At 44.3% G+C, this 15,971-nt stretch overlaps 1 protein-coding gene across 11 annotated transcripts in view; it reads right to left on the bottom strand.

Moving 5' to 3' along the window:
• Nucleotides 1-15,971, bottom strand: part of LOC146491542 (nck-associated protein 5-like) — a 183,288-nt gene that overhangs the window by 86,032 nt on the left and 81,285 nt on the right. For 6 of the 11 annotated variants that reach the window (XM_085152009.1, XM_085152014.1, XM_085152021.1 and 3 more), the window contains one exon: nt 5,775-5,895. In XM_085152009.1, coding sequence (XP_085008135.1) covers nt 5,775-5,895 — 121 coding nt within the window. Of the gene's footprint in view, nt 1-5,774; nt 5,896-8,773; nt 15,854-15,971 lie in introns of all 11 variants that reach the window. The other 5 variants (XM_085152010.1, XM_085152015.1, XM_085152017.1 and 2 more) reach the window with 3 other exon arrangements.

Here is a 15,971-nt window from a genome sequence, read left to right as displayed (position 1 = left end):
TGCTGCAGGTTGCTAACAGGCACTAATAGGTAAAACAAACTCCTTGCGATTGCTTTGGTCACTAGCATATTGATGCTGTTGCTAGCAGTTTGCAAGAGAGATAGCAACTTGCTGTAAACACTCGCCAGCTACTCTCTAAGCTGTAGTGACACTTGAGAAAGTGGAACAACCTGTGGTCCATTTATTGAGCGTTTTTAAGTTTTTGGACTTTAGAGTTTTGTTTATTTTTAAGATCTATTTAATTTCTGATTTGTTTAGTGTTTACATTTACCTTCATATATTCCTCTTTAGTGTAATTAGTGCTAATCCTAGTTCCCTGGTGCTTTGGAGTTTATTCCTCCCTCAGTGTTCATTTCACCTTTGTCAAGTTTCCCTGCTAAGTTCATCCATGTGTCTGCATTTTCCCCATTTGGTTTTCCCACTTCCTGCTTTATTTTGAGAGTTAGTTCATTGTGCTTTGCTTTTAGTTTTGATTCCTTGTGTCATCTTTGCTGATTAATTCAGCAAATAATTCAGTATTTATAGTCACCACCTCCTCGCCACAGGGTTTCCAGCATGTTTTCCTGTGTTTTGAACTGCTTTGTACTGCCCGCCATCAGCCAAATTAGACATCTTGCTTTTTTGTTAAACAAGCTTGTCTGTCTTCGGCCTGGCTGTAGCTCAGGAAGTAGAGCAGATCATCTATTAATCCAAAGGTTGGTGGTTTGATCCCTGACTGCTCCAGCCTTTATGCCTTGGGCAAGATACTAAACCCAGTTGCTCTTTGATGCACCCTGTGTAATATAAGAAATGCATTAAAAAGCACTGTATAAAAATTATTTACCATTAATGTTGGGTCCTCGCTCTTCACCACCCCTTGTCTGGAGTGCTGTTTTTCTTAGCAACATGGGTTCGATATCTTGCCCAAGGATACTTCAACATGTAGGTGAAAAGAGCAGGGGGATCAACCCACCAACCTCTCGACGAGTAGGTGGATTATTTAAGTCAGATATTTCCTGGAATATCTGACACCTCCTCTATCAGTCTACATTAAAGCCTACCCCAAGTCATGCTTTAGCTTAGAATCTTGATACCAGCTATAAAAGTGTGTAAATGTTTGTAAAAGTCCAACACAGACATACTGCAGAGCTATCCAGGGCTGCTTCCTCAGTGACTATGTTGAATTATTGAATGAAATCCTGAAGCTGAAATAGCAACAAGATAGATTCGGGTGAAACGACCTGTTAAAAAAGGGGCATTCCCTCATCAGAGAACCGCAAATGTTACTTGATGTGGCGTTACAAACTATGTCACACACTCTTGAAGATTGCAGCACACGCAAAATCCATTTTCGTGTACAGAAATAGCTGATTCCTATCGTGGCTTGGAGACTTATTTAACCATGCTGTACTCTCACTTTATATTCACAAACGCAGCGCCTCCCCCATCGTCCTCCTCCTTTATCTTAACTTCATTTTCTACATGAAATGCTCCGGAGAAATCAGATTTTTAAATGAGCAAGTTGCACAATTAAGCCGAGGAGTTGAGGCAAATAAAAAAAAAAAATTCCCTTTTATCACTTGCATGTATGCTTCGCTCAACCGTGAAAGAATCAAACGCCGCAATCAGCCCGAGCGCCCGTGGAAACGGCAGTGTGTGGGTATGCACGAGGCGAGGCTCGGATATCACAGAGCATCCACAAAACCCAAAGAAAAATAAAGCTAGTTGTTCTCAAAGCCAGATCATTTATTTTCACATGTTGTTTAGACAGCCGTTTCCAGCGGTCATAATCTCACCTAACAGCTTTAAATGCCTTTTTAATGGCGAGCCCAGCCCCCCTCCGCCCCCTCAGCCCACAGAGCAGGCAGCGCCGCCTTTACAAGCCTACACGCAGACTTCTGTTCTCTGCCCCTGACAGGAAACCTCGGCATCCTGCCCCTGACGGACTTAGACTGCACTTCGGAGTGGCATCAAAAGAAAAGTGGGAGACAGAGAGCAGCTCTGCCCTGCCCTGCCCGGCACCTCACCGCACCACGCCTCTGGGATCGGGGCGTGAAGAATTCCAGGGAAAACCTACAGCAGCGACGAGGTTGCAAACAGACGGGAGCGGGCTTGCTGGAAAGAGGCCGAGGCTCTCGCAGTATAAACCCCGACCTGTGCTTTGTCAAACACCTAAAGGGAAACCTGCTGTTTTTCTAGCAGGAGTTTCAGCAGAGTGGGCCAAAAGCAGCACGTCCGAGCCTTGATGTGAAGTTTAAGAAGCAGTGAGAGGCGTAAGACAGGCGGATCATTTTCACTAATAACAAAACGCATCTTGTGTGGTCATATATGTGGTGAAATGCAGCGCAGGCCTAATTACTGATTGCCCTGCAAATTATTTAAAAAGGTTTCATGTGATTCTCCCAAACGATCCATAACAAGAGTGGTGCAGCTTCAAGCTGCCAGCAGTATTCGTGCTTCGCGGCAGGACGCCGAATTAAAGCACACACTCCTCAGTAAACTGTGCAGTTAGTGCTGTTTCATATGCGAAACCCGAGGCTTACGATCGTGGCAATGTTTCCTAGCGCCCTGCACGATCATAAAGATACCCTTCCCTTTCTTTTTCCTACACAATGCAGTCGTGATGCCGCTGCAAAAACACTGCCGCACACTCTCGCGGCATCTCTGATCGCCTTATGCGATCAGATCAAGGCAGCGATCAGAGGCTGCTAAAGAGAGGCATCAGATACAGAGGCGGGGTAGTGCCACTTCAAAAGTCTGCACTGTTTTAATCTGACTCTATCGGTTCATCCCCTTGCAGGCAAAGATGTGGGGGATGTTGGGGAAGAAAGCGATGGGTTTTGGGAGTCTATGACTGGACGCAGGCTGGGGGTGGTTTGCAGTTTCCACTTCACTCTGGCAGCACTTTGACAATTATCTCCTTTACGCAGCAGCCTCTTTTTTCACTCCTATTGAAGAACCTCGCCTGAGCTCCGAAGCCTCCCAGGAATGCCAGAGAGAGAGTGGAAGGGGAATCCAATGGGGATAATCCCAATTTCAAATGGAGCTTAGTGATATCCCCCTCCTCCCTTTCTTCCTCCATACCCCCCCTCCCTCGCCCTCCTCCTGTCTGGCACAGATAACTCATCCCTCTCTCAACACTGTGCATGCGCAGACAGTAACTCATGTTGCCCTCTAAAGTAATAATTAGCATGTCACCCAGTCGTGTCAGTTGGAGAGCCAGGCCTTCTGGGGAGGCTCGCGGCATGGCGAAAGATATATTTTGGTTGGGCTGCACTGAGGTCAGAGGAAGCTGGGTTACTGTTAGAGGAGGAGGTGTTGACACGCAAACGTGTGGACACTTTGGTGTAAGCACACGCAGGAAAAAGAAAGGAAAAAGTGGGGGGCAACAGCAACCAACCTCTGCTGGTGTGGTCCACATGAACTCTCCTACTTGTGCCCCAAAAAGCTGAATCTGTTCATCTGAATGATGTGTTCTCAGTGAGGATGTCCAACGCAACGTCCAAATGGACTCCCTTCGACTCTCTCACGGGTATTCCTGGGAGGTTTCAGAGCTTTCCCACTGAAAACACAACATCCAGATGAACAGATTCAGCTTTCTGGGACTTCTTCACCTTGATGACTGAGCGTGCATCAACACATCTCCTGCTTATGGCTGTTATTTGGTTTGGTGGACCAGAATGTGGGTCTCCAAGAAAACTGTGTTCACGGCACAAAATGAATCAACCACAGGACAATGTGACAATCGGATTAGAAGTTTGTAGGAACTCAGAATGTAACTCAAACAACTGGTTGTCTTCTGGGTACATTCCTATATAAAAGCAAGGTTATCGAGCACCAATGTCATTTTGCAGTTAAATCACCCTCTTGCAGCAGCTACGTGGCTGTTTGTGGAAGAATTTCTGTTTCATATCTGTGGCTCGGGTCTGAATGTAAGCAGATTTATCATTTTTGATCATTTATTACACTCGGCCACTGTATTATCACAAACAGATTGCATCTAATTGTCAATTTGACCCCATTCAACTGCAAACTGAGAGCAGACTGACTTTTTTATCGCCTTCAAATCACTTTGAAGATCTCATCTGACTATGAGTGGTGATCTTACACAGTCTCACTCATTTTGGCCACACTGAGGTCTCCAGTTACTGTTTTGTTCCCTACTGTAACTGTAGCGTAGGATATCAGTGACCAAACAACTAAACAAGAGGCTTCAACACAGCAACCCACAAACTTCAAAGTGGCTACTCCAGTCTGTTACAGACATTCTGTGGTTGAAACAAAGATCTTTTGGGTTTGTACAAAATTTGATTTTAAAGGGAAATACCACCAATCACCAAGTGTCCATGGCCCTTTTATTCTTCAACAAACACTAACTTGATTTTGGGCTGTTTAGTCTGTCAGATCTGGCCCAAATGTATCTTAAAAAGGACGGCTGTTTTGGACCACATCGCCCAAAAATCATCACAAAAATATGATCACGCAAACTTGCAGGAAAATCTTCTTTCCCAACAACTTTGAAAAGTCTCAGTTTCATTTGTTTTCTTTAATATTTCAATCCCAAAACTGACACCCCAAACACATAGTGAATGAATTTTTTGAATAGCTATTGAGATCTAACACCAAATCAGTTTCATCTACATATACATTTTCATTTCACAACACACTGGACACAACTTAAACAACTAGCCTATAAGGAACAGTGATGGTCAGGTTCATATTCCATTCATCAACAGTGTGTCAACCCATCAATGCTGAACCTTTTTCAAAATCAATAATGAACCTTCTTGTTTCACACACTGGGCCATGCTTGGGGGCGACAGTTTGGAGTCAACCAGAGGTCAGAAAGTAAGCGCTGGCTGACTCCAGCGTGATTTCCTCTGACATCTGCTCACATCAACAAGTCCTAGAGGTAAAGCCGGTCTTTGTCTGTGCTCTTTTAGTGTCTATATTTACGAGCCGAAGCACAAACTTAGCTACACATCTGGTACAGCCAATAAATTCAGTATCTACTGTGCTAAAATGCCCTTGAGCAACATGCCAAACCCCTGCCCATCTCCAAGGAGGGAGCTCTGCTCAGTATCTGACCCTGTGCTCTGACCTCTACAACTCTGAAGAGGTATGAAGAAAGAATACAGCATTCTTCCTTTGGGGATCAATAATCACACGCAGCGGTGAGGAGATCTCGGAGCGTGTCGGCCCTTGTGTGCTGTAGCTTTAGGCCTGCTGCCACACAGAATCAGAGGCGTCACTGGGGTGCAGTGAAACAGCTGGGCCTGTGGTTAGAGCGTCTGCTCGGAGGCTGCAATCAGCTGAGCCCCGCTTCATCACCCGGTTCTTCTCGCTTCCTGACCTCGCTTACAAACACACACTCTATAAATGCATTCAGACACATTTGTGGAAACGCAGACACAAACATATACGCTGCTTTGAGCGCATATGTATGCTAATGACCACCTCCAGAACTCATAAAAGAACGGCACATCAGCACTTTCTACCAGAGACACGACGCAGTGTGCAGCATTCTATGGTCACAGAGCCTGGCAGTGCATTCAAGTACCTGTAGTTTGTGCAGAAAAGGTCAAATTTGTGCAACGCACTGCTTTTTCCACAAACAGGCAACTGTCACATAACACAGTATTTTTGTACTTGCTTCTATTATTGCCTACACATGCATTTCTACAGGATTACTGCCTTCAAGAGCTTCTGATGAGGTGTCGAGACACTCAGCCAACACAACAGTTTTGGCAGAGCCTGACGGTTTCTGTGTGGGTATGTACGTGGAGTGAACATACTGTGGCTTTTCTGGCTTCGTGAAGATGATAGGGCCGAGCACTTCCACTGTACTTTACCATTGTTCCTTCGCTCTTGCTCCGTGCGACTTCCCTCTGCAGGCGAGCCACAGCCAACTTTTCCCTAAACCAAAGAAACAGGAGATGGAGGGGAGAGAGAGAGAGAGGGGGGAAGGAAAATAAGAATGAGTCAGTGTGTGGCCAGTCAGTCAGCAGCCCAGTGTGCCAGGTCTGAGTGCTAACAAAGTGGCAAATCAAGAAGTACCCAAAAACATATTCATTCTCTACTAGTCCACTGATCCTGTAAGCGCTATGCATGTGGGACTCTACTATGTCTTAGAAAATGCAAACCATTCTTGTCCCAGACTGTTTGATAATGCAATTTTATGAGAGGCCACCTGCATGTCTCCATTATCCACAAGGTAGCTCTTTGGCCTTGGTGCCAGCACTACATCCATGGTTTCCAGATAGTTGGAAAGAGTCCTCAAAAGATCACAACAGAAGATAGGGAGGAGGAGGATGTTGGGTTTCCAACCAGGATCCCATTCGTTCCATTTTCTTTGGACCTTGAACATTAATTAAATTTTTCCCTCTCTTTTTATCCTTACTTCTTTCACTGGTTAGGTTTAGGTGCTAAATACCTCAATGCACGCTTAATCATCCAGGTGAGTAAATCCCATGAAGTTGATTATGAAAGTCTTTAGACTAAAAAGGTTACTTGGATGAGTGACAAAACATTTGTCCCAATAAAATGCATAAATTAGCATTTAGCTTCTAGCTTTTAATACAACAGTCGCTTTAAAAAAGGCAGTGAAAGAAAACAGTGGCAGAGGTTACATTATTTTGACTATGTGGAACGGACTTGCAATCTCATTGCCTTTGCATTCTTGCATTTGTTAATAGTGCAAGGAGACGCATCAGAGAGTGACTCAGGTTGATTGCAATGTAACAGCAATCAATTTGAGTCAGACCGAAGTAGTTTGAGGCTGGTTGCCTCACACCAGGCGACCTGTGAAATCACCTTGAGATCAAAGCTGGTCACCCAGACGTTGAGGCTATTACAGGCTCAACCTCTGATCAGCTGGTTGTTGCAACTGGCTGCAACCAAACAAAAATCCAATGCAGTCACCAGGCAACCACTAATAATTTTCCAAGCATACTAAAGGTGTCCCTCAAGGATCAATCCCGGGACCACTTGGATTTTTTTTACACGTCAAAAATTTTAGTCAAAATGTCACCAATTTAGTACATTCTGCTACAGTTAGCTATTAATACACTAAGGGACACCCAGCATGGGTACTTGTCTTTTGCCCTGTCTCCCTCTCCTCATCCCCAACCAGTCATGGCAGATGGCTAAGTCTTGTTTTGCCAGAGGTTTCTTCCTGTTAAAAAGGAGTTTTTCCTCCCCAGTCTCTCCAGGTTCTTGTTTATAGGGGGATTCATAGTTGGGGTTTTCTCTGTATTATTGTGGAGTCTTTACCTTACAATGTAAAGCACCTTGAGTCGACTTTTGTTGGATGAGAGATGAAACATCTTCAACATAAAGACGTCCAGCTGCCAGACAATCAATCCTGATATTCATCCAATAGGATATCATGCCTCACAAACCTGAAACCACTTAGTCATCCTTTTATTTAGAGCGATTCTTGTTTTGTTTCCATCTTCCATCTTACTTTTATCTTACAAAAACATCAACAACTGTCTTCACACCTAAGACTCACTCCTCACTCCACCTAAGACCTAAGACTCATTCGTGCCTAAAGGCTGTGATGAAAATGGAAAGAGAAGTCTCCCCTCAGCTGCAAAATCAAATTTATCATCATCAGAGGACACTCAAGCTCTCTACTGGGCAAATCAAATTCCTCGAGTTAGCTAATCATTTCTTGTTTACTAAGTGGTTGGTATCAGATATCCAAGATCAATATCAGCTCACTATACAAGAAACCAACACTTCTGCCCTCCATCTATCTCCAACTTTGGCAGAACCCACACACGCCTGCAAGCAAACCAGCAGACACACATATGGAAGAGGCGAGGTCGTCGGCTAACTACGCAAAACAGAGTTCGCGGTTCTATCCAGACAAAAATAACTCAGAGGAAACAAAAAGAAAAGAAAAAAAAAGCTGGGCATCCTCGCGCCAGACCCTACAGCCTTACAGGCAGACACACACACACTCATAACAAACTCTTCCACACAAATACGCACAGAGCTGAACAAAGAAATTGACTGTGCACATCCAATCCATTTCCCACGTGAGGGCATTCCAGACTTTAATGGGATAAATCTTGGCACACTAGCACGGATAATAAAAAACCCTGTTTTAAAGCCCCTCCTGAGGCATCCACAACAACTGAAGCGGTGCTCCAGGACAAGCCAGACTGTGAATGTGTTTGCTGAAGGCTTGTCAGTATACAAGTGTTTCTATCCGTATTTCTGGGAAAACAACAAATGTGTAAGGGGATCAAAAAGCCTCCTTTGGCAGCGTAGCCTCTGAGTGAATCTGTTCAAGTCATTATTGTTGTAAATATAGTCCTCTACATGCATTACAAGAGGCGCATGATGTGTTATCACCCACTTATTAATGTTTCTGCAGACCAGCTTGAAAGCCAGGTCTGCTAGGAGGTAAATATGATAGTTGCTTTAAAAAATGCTTGAAAATAATTAACTTACTTAAAAAAGACAGTAATGAGTCAAAAAAACCAAACCTAATAAATGAATTGCATCATCTTACAAAACCTTAGGTGTGCAGCTCAGGAGCAAAGTTTTTGTCCAAGTCTTGTTCCCGACTGTTTTGTCTTCACAGCACACCTAATGTGGGGCTGTGGGACCCAATAAAGAAGCAGATACACCAGACAGCCCCGAGTAATCCCAATCACCTGCATATTTTTCACATTTCTTCAACAATAGCAGACATCCAAACCCCCCAAAAATAGCTCATGAGTAACAACTCCACACCGCCTCGCAGTCTTTGACAAGACGCCGTTGTTTCTGAGCGGCTTACCTGTCGGAGGGAAAACCCCTCGGTGATTAAGAGACAGCTGACAGAGGCGGGTGGTGATGGATGAATCGACCGTCTGGACTGAACAGGAAAAATACAAAGTGGGCTACGTTTCTGCTCCTGCTCCTGGATGGCATTCCCACTGCAGTGATTCCTCTAATGGGAAAACACTGATTAAGACAAAGGCGAGCTAAACGAGCCGATTGTGAAACACGCAATGTGGCGGTGACGAATTCAGGAGGAAGACAAGCAGAGTGCCGATGCTGTAAAGCAAGCAGGGGTGTGTGCGCGTGTGCGTTTGGGTGTGTATTCTGGACTTTTACTGCATTGGTTACTGCATTCATAAATTCCGTGTGAACGCATGCCCCACACCTGACTAATACACTCGTGTTTACATTACACAATGTGTCTCTTCCCATTACAGCACACTGTACACCATTACACCACCTTCATTAAAAAAAAAAACTCTCTGGAAGTTCTCACTGCAGATATTGTTTTGTTAAACGGGACCGGCCTGGCATTCCTCCAGTCTGTGTTATGGCTGAGCGTCACAGCGCTGTAAAGGGTTAAGTTTCAGGCCACTTATGTACAGGCATGTTCCAGGAGCAACGGAGCATGAGCCAACTGCGCCCGGAGGCAAAAATCGCCGCCAAATATAGAACAATTTGACATTCTGTGTTAAACGTAATTATAGTAATTGGCACGAGCGGTAGTCAAAACAGTATTCCAGTGCAAAACGCTCACTGGCGACGTCTTGCATCCAGTTGGCGCTGGTGTGGAATTATATGATATCTGAACTGCATTCAAGCGCACATGAATGCAATCTGTAATGTACTCTGTGTGTATTTATGCCTGTGTTTAGGCTGACATATTCCACTCTAAATTTGTCATGTGCATTTCAAACCCAATGGATGCGAGATCCATCACGTCGTAAACTTTTACCAGCTGTGTAAACTGGCCCCGAAATAGTCAGACAGAGTCCAACCTGACGGCTGTTAGAGTCAGGGAGTTTATCTCAAGCCCATCTCTCGCAGAAGGCTCTAGTTTGGTATGCAAAGAGCCATGTTAACACATTAATTACGATGTTTTCATTTTTCCCTCCACATGTTCTCATGAATGTCGTCCAAACGGGTCAAAACGCAGGCACGCGGTCCCTAAACGCCTCATTTTAAAGGGTAATTCCATTTTATAACAAGCCGGGTCTTATTTTCCCAGTTATGGACGTTGTTTCGAGTGGTTATGATAACATTAACAAAGTTTTACAGGGGCTAGAAACATGAGCAGGCAAACAATCAGCCAACAGTTTGGACAGCGATGCAGCCAAATTATCAAAACCATACTGAAAGCATGTAATCCGTCACAGTGGGAAGACACGAATAGAACAGACAAGCCAGAGCTTTCCACATAAATCAGGATAATCTGGGTTTTGTTTATAACCTGTCAGATTGTTTGTGTTTATTGCCCATAGACTGTATATAAAAGATGTATGCGGCCACAGTGACATCACCCTTTTGTTTGTGGACTTTTGGATTCTAGATCTACACCATTACAGCTGTCACCATCTTGAATTTTTGGACCTAGAAGAAAGCATGACAAAACTCACTAATGGTTAGCTTAATGCGAGCAGCCCTAATAACACATTAGGGCTGTGTTATTAGGGCTGCTCGCAGGTACCCCCAATATAGCTGCAGAAGATTAGCACGCTGTAATCCTGTTTATTTTAATATGGGACCCTTAGAGTGAGCCTCAAGTGGCCACTTGACAAACTGCAGTTTTACACACTTCCATGTTTGCTTAGAGTTTCAGCCCTGGATATTTTGCTTATTACAAAAAAATGTCCTTTAAATGAGCTAAAAACATTTTCAGTGAGGCAGAAAAGTGAATGATTCTCTTTGGACTCGAAGCCCCAACTTTATATATTTCACACTTGAAAGCGTTTGTCTTCTTCATCCTGATCTTGTGATGAAAGCACAAGCTGACAGCTGACCGTGTGCACACTTTCCACCTCCACTGAAACCCGTCACGAAGCTTGGCTCGGTGAGTTTTAGCAGCCGGTAGCGAGAGGTGTGGGCCTCCAGTTTCTCCTGCTGATTGCAATCACCTGATAGCGGTGATGACTTACTAAAGAAGGGAATCCCACCAAGCACCAGTGGAGATACCCAAACCACCTGATAACCCCAGTTGCAAGTGCACTTCTCTTCAGTACACAAATTGAAACTTCATGAAAATGCAACGAGAGTGAGGTTGTAATGTAGTCTGATCATGTCAAAAAGCAGTACTTTAAAGTGGATTTAGTACAGTTACAATGCTTGTATTAAACATGGTCAAGTGTTCAAATATTGAGCTTAGTTTGTGAGTCACAGGCTCAGGCTTCAAACAAACTCAGTTTCAGACAGTTTTTTTTCTACTCTTGGCTCCAAATGAGCAGTTAGCCCTAGCACAGTCATCACAGAAGCCCCACCCACCTGCTGTTTAATCTCTGTTTGTAAAGCGGGACCAGTCAGGATGAAGTTTTCATAAAGGAAGGAGCTGGTTTCAGACAGTGGCTTTGTGTAAGATAAATAAATCTTATTTTGAACTATAAATCATATAAAGCAGCTCTAGTAGAGTCCACTTAAAGCTTAAACAGTGATTTAACATCTAGTTTGTGATGAAAATCTTGGCTTACATGCCTGGTTTGTGCACCTGCTTTGTTACATTCTTAACTCGCACTACCTGCCATCCACCCACACACCTCACAGATCACGTCTTTCCTTTTCACATGCATTTCCTTCAGCGTCAAACGCCGCCCCGTCTCTGAGATAAGACAGACAGCGCAGCGCAGAGCGAACATAACACCCGCCCCGCCGCATTCACAGCAGATCAACCCTGTTTCCTCTGCTCAGTCTCCTGAGCTCAGACGCTGTGTAAACCCTCCGTGTGCACCCGCTCTTTCCTCTAGCGTCGCAGCGGCGGTGGCGTGCATGCATGCAAAGACACGACCTGTCAGGGCCGAGAGAGGATCAATCACAGCTTGAGCTGACATGTTGTGGAGCCCTGTGCTTTGAACTACATTGTGGGAGGCAGACGTTTAGCCCGTGTTTTCATCACTGTTATCACGGCTCTTCCATACAGGTGGTTTAATCCACTGTACATTGTTTGCTGCTAAGCACATAATGAAAGAGGGAGAAGCGCTGTCTCCTGTATTTTGGTTTCCTCTTTCCCTCGCGGTACTGTACACCGCTATCAAGTGCGTTTAATCTGTCCTCTTAAACACCACATACTGGTTCAGCTTTTTCCCTGCAGAAGTTACTCACTTTGACATAAACACATGCATCCTGATGCATAAAAGATGCATAAATATAAACCATCTCTCTAGTATTGTCATCGAGGCTTATGGGGGAGCTAAACATTTCAATCGTTCTCAGCCACAACTGTACACAGAGTGGCCAGGAGGGATGCATAAATGTTTGGATGAGAGCAGAGCTGCCATGCATTTATGTATTAGCGTCTGCACTCCTGCTGGGTTAAGAGCCCTGATACGCACGCAATCCCCATGGCCCACATAGGGCGCCCTCTTCAGAGGGATCCTGACTCCGGACCAGTCATTCCCATCCTTAATCCTTCTACAGCTGTGTTATGTAACCTTCTCTGTACCGATCCGCCCAAAAAAATCAACCCAGTCCCAAACCCTAGTGCGGGACAATAGGCTTACTGATGCGTTTGATAAGTTACAACATCCAAGCCAGCCTGACAGGAAAACAGAGTTACAACTGCCAAGAGAGTAAAGTCGAGATGGGGTGTGAAATGGATTTGCACAACTTTAATTTCTCATGTTCTGCATGGGTTCCCTGACATTCTCATGGAGAAAATGAACTTGAAAAAAAGTCCCACTTCATTATGTGTAATTAAAAAGTCCTGTGCCAACAAAGGCAACATATCATTAAAGCATCATTTCCTTAAGACTTTAACGCAGGAATTCCTTTCTGCAGTCGAACCCCAAATGCCGAGATGGCATCAAAATCAGCGTCGGTGTAAACACTTTCATCTGCACGGGCGTCTGAGGGGGTGGGGCTTGCACATCTGTGACCGTTCAATTGGTCCCAATGCATTAGGCAGGTTCAATCAATCACCACGAAGCACTGCGGTGGATGGCGAGGAGTGGCCTGACCCGCGGCGATCCCCCGTTTCCCAGCCACAGCTGGTTCCTGACCTCCTGTCGCTCGTCACGGACCCCCGTCTGCAGTGAAGGGCAGCGGAAAAACATGAGCCACATGTCAGCACCTCACACACCCAGCCATCCAGCCAGCCAGGCAGACAACCCGGCACAATGAGCCTTACCTCACCACCGAAGACCATCAATTATTGACGAGGTGAAATGTGATGAGGTTCTGCTGTGAGCACACAAAGAACGCACGCCTTTTCAGGCTGCCATGTGGCCTAATAATGTCTTTATTTTCCAAAAAGACACGTTTCTAATCAGCAACATAGTCCTTGTTTGATGTTGTGGAGCAATAATCTGCATTAGACACTCAGAAACACTGTTAGTCTGACCAAGTATGTATGATAAATGCCTCCCTGTGATGTGAATCTGGACAAAAGTGTGCTTGACAAACACTAAGAATGTGGGTCATCGCAACACCCATACATAACTTCATCATCATGACTCATACTTAGTTTTAATTTAAGGAGTTGCGTACTGGACTTTGTTTGGACACGTGTGTGCTACACTGAGCAATGTAGTTAGGCGAGTTGAGATGATCACGATTAGCGAGATTAATCCAAAGTCAACAACATGTTGAGCGCTCCGAGTTGTTTATGCTTTTCCCTCCGAGATAACATCTAGCCCTCGGTACTTCACAGGAGTCTGACAGAATGCACCGGGAAGCTTTGTTTTCTTTTTTTCCCCCCTCCGACTCTAAGCATTGACATAATCTTGGAGCGTGTGATTGATGGCGGCAATCTCTGTGAACTAGACTGTGTGAAAATTTTTTTTGCCTTTCCCACTTAAAAGAACTTCAGGGAATTATTCAAAACCTCAAAAAGTCATTGCTTCTTTTATCCTATTAAGTGTCTATGTAGAAAAATTGGCACAATCAGTGGATAAGTTCTTGAGTTGAGGTCTAAAATGTGGCTTTTGGAGACACTTTGACAAGCAAAATCTCATTAATTCTTCTGTGTCTCCTCATCTTCCATCTTCAAGACAGTACAGTCAAGTCGTGTTAAACAGACCACACTCCTACCTAAAGTAATAGGAAGAGTTTCCGCTTTGATTTCAGTGGACATAAAGGACATAAAACCTGCGCTTAGATATTCATCAGGACAAACAGCTTTTAAAAAAAGCCTAAAACTTTTCATATATCTCAATCAATCAATCAAAATTGTCAAAGTGATTAATGTCTCTCGTCTCATATTGCCAGAACTCTTTCAAATGCTAATTCCCACTACAGATACGGTGAGTCAAGAAAAACTGAAAGCACTCCTAAAGAGCAGATATGCCTGCCACTACTCTGTTCAGACTGTTTGCCGAACTGGCAGATAAGTTTCCAAGTTTGGCTGTTTCTAAAGAAGGCGACTGGGTCTTTGGGGACAGGCGAGACGCTACCAAGTGCAACATTTGTAAATCACCCACAAAACTAAACAACACATATCAGCGCTATCACACGCTATTTTGCCCCTCTGGCCGTAAGAGTGTTTAGGCATAGGAAAAAAGTATTTCTATGAGTGTGTGCTTGAATGAATGAATCTTGTAGTTAGAAAGCACTTTGAATGCTTAAACAGAGTAAAAAAACGCTCCGTAAGTACCAGTCCATTCACTATCATCGTTGGTGTTGCAGAAATATGTGGAAAATGCCTTCTGTTTTCATCTGATTACATTTGTGCCAAATTTGATGGTGTTTTTAGGGTGTTTAAGACATACAGTATCACAAATATGTATGGGGTGGAATAGCTTAATGCCTCTGGCAACAGCTGCCACCTGCAGAGGCATGAAGCTCTTCAAATAATTCTGCAAAAATCTTCAAAATCAGAGTGAAGACGGTGATTTAAATGCACTGTTTAGTGGGCCAGAACTTCTCCAAAACTTATGAAGCAACAAAGATCAGACATAAGGAATCCTCTGAGAGGAATGCATTCGCCAAGCGTGGATTACCCCTGCCTGCCTGGCTGTCTGTCTCCCTAAATGTTTTCTTATTCTGCGAGCAGGGCCTGACCTCAATTGTTTCCAAGCCACAGATGCATTCCTGTCCAGACGAAACGAAACATTACGGATGAGCAGATGTGCTTTAAAAATGGCCGCAGCACCCGCCCGCCTGCCTTTCTTGTCTGTCGGGAGGGTTTACTCACCAGCGTGGCTCATGAAGAATGAGGATGGGGCTAGACATGATCACACGGAGGGGCAATCTTAAACACATGGCTGAGCACACATGTACAAACACACTTGCAAAGATATGCAAAGACATGCACACACACACATTTACAGACAACTTTGAATCTTTCATGTGCAATTCATAAATGAGAGATGACTCCAAACTGGAAAGGTGCTGTTGCTGTACCTTAGCAAACACAGTTGAGGGGATATGTGGAAATGGGGCAAGAGAAGGAAAACTGAGCTTATCAAAAAGCATTCCCAGCCACATACTCACAGTCCAACAGGTTGTAATCTTGTGTTTGCTTAAAATTTTCCCCAGTGATGGCTGTCTAACTTATGTCGCACCCTCTGACACATAATTGAGTTTAAGTGAGGCACATTTCACAAAAGACTGCAATTACCTCATGATATAGGAGTTCTCCTGTTTTTTGTGAAACGGACAAGATAAACAAAACCAGTTTTTTATTTTTTCTTCCCTGGGAAATTATTATATTTCTCCAGAGATGAACACAAAACATCTCTGCAGATCTATACAGGCTCTGTACGCTTGAGATGAAGCCCAACTGTGTCTAAAGGCCAAGAATGTCTCAGCGTGTGCCAAGACGCCACGCTTAAAGGCAGCAATAAAAGCCTGCTATCATAGACAGAAACAGGATGAAATGAATTGTAAAATTGGCGATGTGGTGAAGAGTGACGACAATCAAGAGACTAAGATGGCTATTTTACTTCCTCACCTGGGAAGTGAGGAAGTAAAGTTACTTCCTCACCTGAGCTACAGCCACCCAGGGTGGCTGTAGCTCAGGTGGTAGAGCAGGTCATCTACTGATCGGAAGGTTGGTGGTTCGATTCCTG

This window comes from Neolamprologus multifasciatus, chromosome 23, assembly GCF_963576455.1.
Source record: "Neolamprologus multifasciatus chromosome 23, fNeoMul1.2, whole genome shotgun sequence".
NCBI lineage: Eukaryota > Metazoa > Chordata > Actinopteri > Cichliformes > Cichlidae > Neolamprologus > Neolamprologus multifasciatus.
Note: the sequence above shows the minus strand (reverse complement) of the source record. Positions and strands in the feature narration are given on the sequence as shown.